The sequence below is a fragment of the Orycteropus afer genome, unplaced genomic scaffold (genome assembly GCF_000298275.1).
Source record: "Orycteropus afer afer isolate SDZICR_OR568_19922 unplaced genomic scaffold, OryAfe1.0 scaffold00006, whole genome shotgun sequence".
NCBI lineage: Eukaryota > Metazoa > Chordata > Mammalia > Tubulidentata > Orycteropodidae > Orycteropus > Orycteropus afer.
Genome location: NW_006921593.1, coordinates 15,175,946 through 15,188,673, shown reverse-complemented (window position 1 = coordinate 15,188,673; position 12,728 = coordinate 15,175,946). Strand labels below are relative to the sequence as shown.

At 56.3% G+C, this 12,728-nt stretch overlaps 1 protein-coding gene across 1 annotated transcript in view; it reads right to left on the bottom strand.

The window, feature by feature from the left end:
* SNX8 (sorting nexin 8) overlaps window positions 1-11,136 on the bottom strand; it is a 50,957-nt gene extending 39,821 nt beyond the window's left edge. The window contains exon 1 of the mRNA XM_007943018.1: window positions 11,043-11,136. Within this exon, the coding sequence (XP_007941209.1) occupies window positions 11,043-11,136 (94 nt within the window). The remainder of the gene's footprint in view (window positions 1-11,042) is intronic.
* Window positions 11,137-12,728: the final 1,592 nt, after the last annotated feature.

Sequence of the window (12,728 nt, the reverse complement as noted above, 5' to 3'; positions counted from 1 at the left end):
TCTTCACAGAAGCAAAGCCCAAACCACACCCACTGCCTGGAGTCCATTCTGACCCACAGCGCCCCTAGAGGACAGAGTGGAACTGCCCACAAGGTCTCCAAGGCTGTCAATCTTTACAGAAGCAAAGCCCAAACCACACCCACTGCTGGGGAGCCCATTCTGACCCACAGCGCCCCTAGAGGACAGAATGGAACTGCCCAAAGGGTCTCCAAGGCTGTCAATCTTCACAGAAGCAAAACCCAACCACACCCACTGCCGTGGAGTCGATTCTGACCACAGCGCCCCTAGAGGACAGAGTGGAACTGCACCAGAGGGTCTCCAAAGCTGTCCTCTTTACCGAGGCAGACTGCCTCATCTTTCCTCCACAGAGGAAACTTCCCGGTTAGCAGCTGAGCACTAACTGGCGCCGCCCACCCCACCAGGGCTCCTTCCAGAGAAGACAGAGAGAAAAAACAATCAGTGGCTTGCTTACAACCCCACCCAGCTGAAGCCTAGTGTGGAAGGCAGTCCCGCAAACTGACGCTGACTCAAATCCGAGGGAGAGGAACAGCAGGGAGGTGACGGGCCCCTCTGTCTCCAGGAATCTGCAGAATCAGTTCTGAGAGCCCCACTGAGGCTCCACTTTCCCCTCCAGACACCTCCGGCGTCTGTTTCGACATGTTCCCTTCTACTTGGGAGAGGCCCCTGACTTTCCCAGAGTTTAAAAGGAGCACTGACTATTGCAGCCAATTTGGGAATCTTGCAATCACTTTTACCAAGTAACAGTTCCAAGTTCCCAATGTAACAGGCTTCTCTATTTAAATTCAACCTGGTGTTTGGTTTTTATTTTTAAACTCTGCTCCTAAAGAGCTGGTTCGGTCTGAATGAGACTCAGGTTTCTAGGATCTAACAGGAAAGTTCAAATCTTCCAAAATGTCTCACAGGGCTGTGTCTCTCTGAAGGATAATAAAAACTACCAGGGAACACGTGATTAGCAGCCAAACTGGTCCCTGATGAGGCGATTTCAAGATGTCACCCTACTATACCACCAAATGCAATTCAATTAAATCCACTTAGGCAAACATTCGTTTATCTGTGGCAGGAATCACAGTGGTTAAGACAAGGTCCCTGCCCTGCAGCCGATCGAGGGCTACACAAAGCAGAAATGCAATTAATCAACCAGAAAAAGTCATGCCCCGGATGCTGGCAGCAGCAAATTAGGAACGCTGAAAATGTCACAGGAAGGAAAATATTCAGTCAGTTTTTCCCCACAACTGAGTGTGCAGGAATCCAGTCTCTGCATAGTGACACGTGGCGAGGAATACTGAGTGTACCGCAGGCGGCCAGAGGAACACACCCTCGAGTCCCGGAAGACGTGCAGCTGGACTGCTCCAGAGCAGTGGGAGCGCCCAGGCTTCACCTCAGTCCCCGGAGGAGGGCATCGTGCTTGGTGAAGTGCAGGGTCAGCGAGAAAGAGGCAGGCCCTCAGGGAGACGGACGCAGCGGCTGCAACGATGGGCTCCAGCGAAGAGCTGTCGCGGGGACGGCGCAGGACCGGGCCGCGTTTCATTGTGTTGGACGCAGAGTTGCTAGGAATAGAAACCGAGTGGACGGCACCCAACAACAACAACAACACAGCTGCACACTCCGAGACGGTTTAACTGGGAAACCACAAAATACCCACTGCTGCCAAGTATCCCAACTCGCAGCAACTCTACAGGACACGGGAGAACTGCCCCGCAGGGCTTCCAGGCTCGAGTCTTCACGGGAGCAGACTGGCAGCCAGGCCTTGGCCCACCCAGCGGCTGGGGGGTTTGAACAGCCAACCTTTCGGTGAGCGTCTGCGTGCTTCACTCCCCACCTGTAGGGTGAAGTCCTTTACACGTGGCACCGAGCGGCAGGTCGGCCCAGGCAGTGCCTGCCAGGCACGTCTTCAGCACAGACCACACTGCCGTCACTGGGCTGCAGAGAACGACGTCATCCAAGCCAGGCAGTGGTGGTGTGGTTAGGAGTCAGCAAGTCCACTCTGACTCTCGGCGACCCCGCTGACGGACACGACCCCACGGGGCTCCAGGCTGCCATCTTTACAGGGCACACTGCTGGTCTTCCCCCCACAGAGCTGCCAAGTGGGTCTGAACTGCCGACTTCTTGGCGCACGGCTCAGCACTTAACTGCTGGGCACCAGGGCTCCCTCCTGCCACCCTCGGACGAAACGTGCTCACTGGACGGCACACGGTTAAATTTCTGCAGAAACGTCCATCGAGGCTTCCTCCTGGACTACCTCTGAAGATCAGAAGCTCACGAGCTGCGCAGACAGACCCACTCAGCTGGGAAGACGGGGACGCGATTCCAATCTCCCTCTGGGGCAAGGCACCACGGTACGTCACCAGTTTCTGGGAGACTAACATGCCCCAGCCTGGATCAGAACCCAAATAAGCTGGATCTTGGTTCCTGGAGCCGTTCTAATGAAAACACCGGCTTCATGAGCAGGAATGTATCCTCTCCCAGCTGAGGCGGCCAGCAGCGCAGATTCACCGGCAGCAAGGTAGGCGCTCGCTGGCTCTGGGGGAGGTCCTCAGGCCTCGGGCCCTGAGCCATCTTCATGCGTGTGCATGCGCCCCTTTTATAACTCAAAAGGGATGGCTGACCCCGGACACATGCTACACTCCTCCTGCCTCATCAACATAACAAAGACAGCCCACTCCCACATGGGAGTCTGACACACGCGTCGATGTTAGGCCTAAATCCCTTCATTTGGGACCACGGTCCACCCCTGACATTGGGAGGTGAGCCCATGGTGCTGCATGTCACCTGCCTCTCGGGCACAGCCACCTGCTTTCACCAGGTGAGATGGTCTCAACAGACGAGTCACCCCGATACCCCTCATGCCACAGCACACGAAGCCAGGGTCCCCAGGGCCTGGGTCTTCCTTCCTGCGGCGGCTTCCCACAGGCTAGGGACCCGGCTGGACTCCACGGAGCTCTCAGCCAGAGCTGAGGAAACTCAGGGACACCAAGTTGAAGCTCCAGGGGGGTTCCTGTTCATTTTAGGATTCTCCATGGGAGCAGATGTTGACCCAATAAAGCATACATTTCACTATAAAACACCCCTGAGGTCCCTGGATGGGGCGAATGGTTCACACTCCACTACGAACCTAAAGATTTACGGTTCAAACCACCCAGCAGTCCCACGGAAGAAAGGCCTGGCCACCTGCCTCCATTAAGGGACCTGTTGATCCTATAAGGAGAACGGTGGCACCAGGGAGGTCCATACACTCTTCTTAGGACAATCAACCCTACGAAATCCAAAGGGCAGCATTCACCCGAGAGAAAGCTCAGAAGGCAGGAAGGACAGGAACGGGACAAAGGGAAGGGGTGACCACAGGAAGGAGGTGGGAGGAGAGATGTCACCTCAAGGTTGCAGTCAGTGTCACGAAACCAAACGTGTATGAATCGCTGAATGAAAAACCTATCTGCTCTGTAAACTCACTCAAATCACGATAAAAAGTTTTTCCAAAAAGATTGGTGGTGGTGGTGGTATGTGCCCTGAGTCGATTCCGCCTCCTGGTGACCCCCTGACAGAGAAGAACTGCCCCATAGGGTCTTCAGGCTGTAATCATCCCTGAAGCAGAATGCCGTCTTTTTCCCCATGGAGCCCCTAGGCGGATTCAAACTCGCATCTTTCAGCTAGCAGCCAGGCTCTTCACTACTGCGCCACTAGGGTTCTCGTCCATTAGGATTCCAGCCGAGGAAACACCGTGGGCCAGTTCAACCCTGTAACACATGGGGCACCAGGAGTCCGACCAACTCGCTGGCAACCAGCTGCAATACTCATGCTGTGAAATGTGTAACTCACATCTAGAAAGCCCACAAAACCCCAACTGTGTACATGCGATTAACAGAGCACGTGACAGGCAGAGAGGCCATGGTGATGCAGTGGTTAAAGCACTTGGCTGCTAATTTAGAGGTTGGTGGTTCGAACCCACCTGCCACTCTGGGAAAAAGATGAAGCTGTCCACTTCCGTAAAGATTACAGCCTTGTAACCTTTTCAGGGGGCGGGGGCAGTTCTTTATGTTCTTTAGAGCAGCTGTGGGTCAGAATCCACTTGGAGACAGTGGGTGGGTTCGGGCTTTGCTTCTGTGAAGACTGACAGCCTTGGAGACCCTCTGGGGGCAGTTCCACTCTGTCCTCTAGGGGCGCTGTCAGTCAGAATGGACTCCACGCAATGGGTATGGTTTTTGGTTCATCTATCAGACATGTGTAATCACCATTCAAATAGACTCCACGGCAGTGGGCTTTTTTTTTTTTTTTTTTCCTTGTAATCACCATTTGGCCATTTGGGAGCTCTGGTGGCATAGTGTCTAAGGCATTTGACTGCTAACCAGAGGCTGGCAGTTCACACCCATCACTCACCCCTCAGAAGGATGGCAATCTACTTCCTTAGAGATACCACTTCAGAAAACCAAGGAGGGGTCACCATGAGTCAGAAGCAACTCAATGACAGTCAGTCTGATCTTGGTTAATCACCAACAGGTCAAGAATTGAGACCACCAGCACCCCAGAATCGCCCTTTTCCTACCGTATGCCTCCTAAGTCGGGGCCCTTTCTCCTACAACTACTTGCCCAATTTTTATGGTATTTTCCTTGCATTCCATTTATAATTGTATCCTGTGTGAGCATCCCTGAACAATACAGTCTATTTCCACATGTTTTGGAAGTTTCCAGAAATTGGAGACACACAGTGTGTGTTTTTTCTGCCTTCATTCACCATCCTCCTTATGGACTGAATTGTGTTTCCAAACCATGTACTGAATTCCTGGCCCTGAGGCCTGCAACGGTGATCCTGCCTGCAGAGGGTTTCTGCATCCTCGAGCAGGGTGGCTCCTTCCTGAGTTATAAAGAGACCAGGACGGACACAAGGACACACACACACACACATACATGTGCACACACACACAGGGTGGCGGGGAGACAGATGCCCGTAAGGACCGCCCACAACCCAAGGAACACCCAGGAGGAACGACCACAGCCAAGCCTCTGGTTCGGACTTCCTGCCTCCAGAAGCCTGAGGAAACGTCTGCTCTTTCAGCCCCCACCCCCCTTCAGCCCCCCACCCCGTGGTATTCCTGTGACAGCAGCCTGGGTGCCAAGGCAGTCCTGGGGAAGGGCGGGGTGTGAAGGAACCCGGGTCCTTGGTTTGTAAAAGGTTACTGACCAGGACACCTGGAAGGACATCTAGCTGGAAGGCCTATCGGTGGAGTTTACAAAACAGGATCCTACCAAGCAAACTGGGGACAGTGTTGCCACAGGGCGGGGAAGGCCCTTGGTGGGAAGAGACCGTCTCTTTGTCATTGTTAACACTGATTCCACTCAAAAAGCGCTTTCTGGAAAACTATGTAGCAAAGTATCTCCAATTCAAAACTGTCCCTGTAGGGCTGGGGCACAAAGCCTGCACTTCTCCAAAGCGAGGATGCAGACCAAATCAAAACCAGATTCACTGCTGTCGGTCGGCGACTCCGAGCGACTCCTCCTTGGCTTTCTGAGGCGGTATCACTACGGAAGTAGATTACCCAGACATCCCCAGACTTCCTTCTGAGGAGTGGCTGGTGGGTTTGAACCACAAGCCTTCTGGTTAGCAGTCACATGTCGTAGGTACTACACCACCAGAGCACCCTATATATACAAACCAAACCAAAAACCAAACTCGCTGTCGGGTTGGGCCTGACTCATAGCGCCCCTCCTTGGGTTTCCAAGGCGGTATCACTATGGAAGTAGATTGCCCAACCTTCCTACCGAGGAGCAGCTGGTGGGTTTGAACCACCAGCCTTTTGGTTAGCAGTCCAGTACCTTAGGCACTACACCACCAGGGCTCCTAGGATGCAGACAGGAAACAGAAAAACTCCAAACCATTTAGCAGCGCAGGGAAACATTAGCTGAAAGAAGGGACCATAAAAAGGTACATACACCGTGATGACAACTGTGTAAAAAAAAACCCTACGCACAGAAAAAAGGAACCACACTAAAATGGAGGGTGCTCAAGTGACAGATCCCAGGTGAAGTCTCTATTTATAAAATGTTTGTATTTTCTCAAACCACCCATCCATCCACAGCAAGAAAAGGAATAAGAAAAGCGTCGCAGGCTCTGATTACTCACGAGAACCCAGGCAGACAACAGTTGACCAGCACCGACCCAGCTGTGGGAGATTCTGGGGAAAATTGCATCATTGCTGCCCCAGCCCGGCAGTCAGAGATTTCCCCGACCCCCCCAGAGGAGTTTCCCTCCAATTAATCAAACTTCATGTACTTTCACCCTGAATGTGCTTAGCACACAGACTCCAATGGACTCCCACCCAAACACCGACTACCCACCACTGAACACAACTAAACAAACACCCACTACCTACACACAACACACACAACAAAAGGCGGGGTTCCTGGGTGTCTCTAACAGCTAAGTGATCGGCTACTGGCTGAAAGGGAGGTGGTTCGAGCCCCACCAGGGACAGCTCGGAAGACAGGTGGCAGTCTGCTTCTGAGAGGTGACAACCCTGCAGACCCCACGGGGCAGCTCCACTCTGGCCTCGGTACCCAGAAGGAATGAAATGCACGTAACTAAAACCCAGAAAGCAGCACAAAGCTTGGGGTCCGGTTCGCCTGGACCTCAACTTAGCAGAACGCACTCACCTCAGCCCTTCCTGATCCACCTAAAGAGATCCTACAAAAAAAAATCCCACGTACTTTTAACAGCAGCATCTGCCCCCAAACACTGTTCACCAGACACTCTATCCCAGAGGTCTAGTTAGGAGTTTTGTAAAAAAAATATATAAATCAATAATAACTCTAACAAATACTGGTGGCACAGCGCCTAAGGCATTTGATTGCTAACCAGAAGGCTGGCGGTTCAAACCCACCAGCCGCTCCGCAGAAGGAGGACTGGGTGATGTGCTTCCGTAGTGATGCCACCTCGGAAACCTAAAGGGGGTCGCTGTGAGTGGGAATCAACGTGATGGCAGTGAGTTTGGTTTTCTGGGCTTTTTTTTAACAAATAAGATGCCCTGGTGGCACGACGGTCAAGCACTCGGCTGCTCACTGAAAGGTCAGCTGTTCGAGGCCACCAGCAGCTCCGAGAGAGAAGGATGAGGCAGTCTGCTTCCATAAAGACTGACAGCCGTGGAGACTCCACGGGGCACTCCTGCTCACACAGGGTCGCCAGGAGTCCAAAACACCACCAACCACAACAACGGCAAAATAACAACACCCCCAGCATGAAAACACCAACACCAGAGCCCCTCGGAGGGGACGGTCCTCCCAGGACAATGTGATCAAGAGCCCTGCTTCCGCCCACCCCTGGAACAAAACGCTCCTACCTGCCCCTACCTGCGTGCCCTGCGGCTGTGAATGACCCGACTCCTCCGGCACAGGGCAGGCCGTGGGAGCTAAGTTCCTGAACCTCCGAAACCCCCCTCCACTCCCCTCCCGCCCTCCCCCCAGCTAACCCGCTGGGCACAGGGCCCCTCTGTGCTGCAGTTTTCTTAAGAAGGAAAAAATCCGAACAAAACAGGATAACCCCCGCAGAACACACCACTTTCGTGCTGACCACAAATTCTGGCAAAATCTATTTCATGTAAGAGTGACTCGGTTAGTTCCTCTTTCTTCAAATGGACACATTTTACCTTGCAAATTGTGTGAGTGTGAGTGTGTGTGTGTGTGTGAGAGAGACAGAAAGTAGAGACCAACAACACAAACTCAAAACGTGTTCACACAACCACCACTGCTTCCAAATCATAACCTGATGCCATCTCTAAAAAAACACACTCACCATGGGAACCCCGGTCTCCAGGACCCTGAGACCCGAAGAATTAGATGGTGCCGGGCTGCACAAAGCCCAGCCTCCAGGATCGAGACCCACAGAACCAGACGGTGCCCTGCTACCGCTGCCAACCGCTGTGAAAGAGGTTACAATAGGAGATCCCGGATAGAGCGGGAGAAACGTGTGGAACAAAACTCAAAATCCTAAAAAACACCCGCGAGCCCGTGGCCCTTAGACACCCCTCGAGCCTGGAACCAAACTCTCCCCCATGGTTCAATTTTCAGCCAAACAACAGGCCTATGAAGGGAATGTAACACCAGGGAGGTTCGCAGTCCTAACCACGCAAGACCCAAAGGGCAGCATTTGCCTGGAGAGAGAGCTCAGACGGTGGGAAGGGCCAGCAAAGAAGGACGGAGGGAAACAGTAACCTCAGGGAAGAAGTGGGAAGAGCTGTTACACTGTGGGCACCATATTCAGTGTCACAACAAAATGTGTCTGAACTGGTGAGCAGAAAGCCAATTTGCTCTGTAAGCTTCGCCCAAATCACAATTAAACTTATAATAAAACATGATTCTATTCCGACACTGGCACCCTTCTCCCAGCAGACGTTGCTCCAGATGCTGGGATGTGAGAAGAACCCACCATCTCTGCCCGTCAGGCGCTCACAGTCCAAACGTGTGTCACGAAGGGCAGAGATGGGCAGGAAGTTGGGCTTTTTTCCCTTAACGCTAGCAGTATTTTGAGGTATAATTTAACCACAGAAAAATGCATACATCTTAAAAGACAGCCCAGTGAATTCTGACGAACATACCCACAGACAGGAAAGGAAACAACAAGGACAAGAAACCAGGCGGAAGGGGTGGTGGTGAGCACATGACAGAGCTCAGGCACTTGGCCGGGCTCAGACCCCCGGAGGGCAGGGCGGCCCGGGTTCTGACCGCCCCGGGGCTCAGGGATGCAATGCACAGAATGTCAGGAACCACCGGCAGCAGCCCGGTTCGCCCTCATTCCAGAGACTGTATGATGCAGAGCTCCCATGAAACCAAACATCTAATTCCAATTTACACACTCGTCTGCTAACCCAAAGGGGGACGGTTCGAACCCACACAGCGGTGCTGGGAAGCCCGTCCTGGCGGTCTGCTTCCATAAAGAGTGCCGCCGTTTTTGCTGGTTGCCGCTGGTTCCAGCTCCTGGCGACCCCGTGTGTCAGCGGATAACCGTGCTCCTGGGTGTTTTCAAGGCCATGATCCTGCAGAAGCCGGCTGCCAGGCCTCTCTCCTGACTGCTGACACCACCCAGGGACGACTCCTGCAGAGATTACAGCCAGGAAAACCCTGCGGAGCTGAGCTCCACCTGCTCGGGGAGAAAGGGGCCAAGCCCCCGTTTGGACAAACACTTCCCTCTGGGTTTCCACTTTCTCAGTGTATAAAAGGTCTGCTAGGCCACTGACCTCTGGCAGGATGGTCACAAGGCTTTAAGCCACGTCCAAGAGCCTATGAGCCACATTTTGGGGCCCACCACATACACAAAGACTGTAAATGGGACTGTGCTCATGGGTCAAGTGCCACATGTCAATGGATGGCATTAGCACTAAGATGCAATCGAATGGCCCCAGGAAGGCCACTACTGTGAGACCTCCAGGTGCCAAACGGGAGGGCAGGCCTTGTCTTATCTGCAAAGCACACCCCACAAGGGCAGGGGCTAGTCCTGTGGGAGACGTGGGGTGCCCGCAGAGAGCCCTGAACCGCCACTGCCATCAGCGGCTCTGAATGGTTTCACAGGCGGGTGGGGGGGCACCCAGCACCACCACAGCCTCCCATCCTCACCATGTCCCACCAGCCGACTGGTCCACCAACAGCCACATCCAAATCCACTGCTGTCAAGTGCACTCCAAGTCACAGTGACCCTACAGGACATCAAAGAACCACCCCACGGGTCTCCAAGGCTGTCATCTTTATGAAGCAGACTGCCTCACCTTTCTCCTGCAGAGCACCTGGTGAGTTAGAAATGCTGACCTTTTGGTTAGCAGCCCAGATTTAATCCACTTCCCCACTGGGGCTCCCAACTGGCCCACACCAGCCTCAAAACAGTGACCTATGAACACAACATTCTAACCAACAGCAGCTGGGACTTTTCCAGAGCCCAGCTCAGGATGGCCTCAGGCAGGCAGCTGCCTCCTCACGCTCTGTCCCCGGATGACCATGGAAGGAGAAAAGAACTAAAGGGCACCCAGAGGGAGGAGCAGTTGGCACACAGAGACACCCAGGGGCCTTCTAGCCATTAAGCCAATCAGGAGCAAGTAAGAGTCCCCAGCATGTGCCCTCCATAAAGAATGATTAACCCACAGCAACCGCCACTTGTACCTAAACCAGAAAACCAAGCTCACTGCCATCCAACGCATTCCGACCCCTAGCCACCCCCATTGGGTTTCCGAGGTGATAAATCTTTACTGAAGTAGATTGTCCAGTCTTCCCTCCACGGAGTGGCTTGTGGGTTTGAACCGCCAACCTTCCGGCTGGCAGTCAGATGCCTTAGGCACTGCGCCACCCTCCATGAAGAATGAGTAACCCACTCCAACAGCCACCTGCACCCACTCTCCAGTGATGAGGTCACCGGGCAGCGCCTTCGAAAGAGGGCTGTTGTGGACAAGCCTACGCGAGCCCACTCCTTTTAGTACTTACACATCAACCCAGAGTGCTGTAGGGACCAACCCAAGCTGGGCATCAGCACTGCGGTTAACAGAGGAGAAAACAGAAGTCCTGCGGGGTCAAGTGACTGGGCCCAGGCCACAGCCCCAAGAAGGGGGCCAAGCTCTGAAACGACGAGGCGGTGGAGGAAGTCGCCAAAGTTCGCTGGAAGCAGACACGAGACCCTGGGAAGGTCTGCTAGGCGACAGGCCGCCTCTGCAGCCGGGGACGGACACTGACCAGGGGCTGCCGGCCCCGGGACCCCGAGCTGGGTGCCGGACAGGCGCCGGCGAGACGCCGAGCGGCAGAGAACCGCAAGAGCCCCAGCAGAGCAGCTGGCTCCGCTTAAAGAGTAAAGTCCCCCGGGCGGACCCGGGGCTCGAACCCACGGCCCAGCGCCCCGCGGATCACGCGGAGGACGCCGGCACCGGGAGGGCGAGGGGGCCTCCCCGCGCGACAGGCGCCGCGCGGGGCGCCCCACGCCCCGGTGGCGGGAAGGGCCCGGAGCCCCGCCCCGGCCCTGGAGGGCGCCCCGCGGAAGGCGCTGCCCGCCTCGCGAGCTGTACCTGCAGCTGGGGGACCCGCCTCCCCGTCAGCCTCCAACTCAGCTGCCGCCGAGACCGCCGCGGGAGGCAGCGGGTCCATCGCACGGCCAGTCATGTGAGCCCGCGCGCCCACGTGATTTCCTCCGCGCCGCGGGCCTGCCCGCCACGAGACCACGCCCCAGCCCCGCCCGCTCCGTGAGGCCACGCCCCGTCCTCGGCCCCGCCACAGGGCCACGCACCCTCCAGCCCCGGGCGCGCCGCGAGGCCTCGCCCCAGCCTCGGCCTCTTCGTAAGGCCACGCACCCTCCAGCCCCGGCCACGCCGCGAGACCACGCCCCTGCCTCGGCCCCGCCACAGGGCCACGCCCACGCCAGCTCCTGCGGCTTCGCGAGGCCACGCCCCAGCCTCGGCCTCTTCATAAGGCCACACCCCCTTCAGCCCCGGCATTGTAGTGAGGCCACGCCCCGTCAAGCTCCCGCCGCTCCGCGAGGCCACGCCCCAGCCTCGGCCTCTCCCCCAAGGCCACGCCCCCTCCAACTCCTGCCATGCCGCGAGGCCACGCCCCGGCGTCGGCCACGCCCCAGGCTCGCCACAGGGCCTCACCCCCGTCAGCCCCGCCGGGCCGCGAGGCCACGCCCCGGCCTCGAGGCCGCGCTCCCAGCAGCCTGTGTCGGGCGGCCGCGCCCGGCTCTACAGCGAGGCCACGCCCTGCCAGCCTCTGCCCCGCCACAGGGCCACGCTGCGCCGAAAGGCCACGCCCCATCCTCGAGGCCGCGCCCCCAGCAGCCAATCTTAGGAGGCCGCGCCCGGCTCTACCGCGAGGCCACGCCTCCAGCAGCCGTGGCCGCGCCGCGAGGCCACGCCCCAGCCACGCGGCCGCCCAGGAAAGTGAACTGCCCGCGCCCCGGGCCGAGCTTCCGCCGCCTGCCGCCCCTTCCTTCCCCCAGTCAGTCCCCACTCATTCATTCATTCCCTCAGTCATGTCCTCATTTACCTTCCCGCCCATTCATTCCCACATTTGTTCACTTACTGCTCACTCCTGACGTCCCGCGATCGCGAACGCTTCCCACCTCACGCGAATACTCTCCCACACGTTCACGCCCAGTCATTCACTTGCTCACTTTCATTCTTTTGTTTACAGCCCGCTCATTCATTCATTCTCTAACCACCCGCTCATTCATTCATTCACCCCCACCCACTCATTCATCCCTTCACCGCCCACTCGTTCATCACCCTTCCACCCATTCCCTCGCTTGCTCATGTGCCCATTCATCATGCACTCACCCGTGCACTCATTTCACACCCCATGGCTTACCACCCCCAACTCGCTCGCACCCCCCTCCTTCAATGAGTCATTCACCCACCCCTGCACCGACTCATTCACGCCCTAAGTCACTCCACTCTGTGGTTGCCGCCTGGATGTCAGCAGACCTGGCTGGGTGCTGAGGACGCCAATGCCTGAGGTGCCTCCTGGATCTGGAGGAGGGCCAGGTGGTGGAGTAAGCCATGGCCTGACTGGTCGGGAACCGGGAAGGAGGCCTGTAGGAGCCCCCTGGAGAGAGCCACCCAGCCAGCTGGAGGCAGAGAGAGGCCGCCCTGGGCTGGGTCACACCTGAGCTGGGGGTCTGGAGGAGGAAGAGAGAGGACACTCCAGCAGGCTGAAGGCCCTGAGACATCAAACAGCTGGAACAACGCTGGGACCAGAGT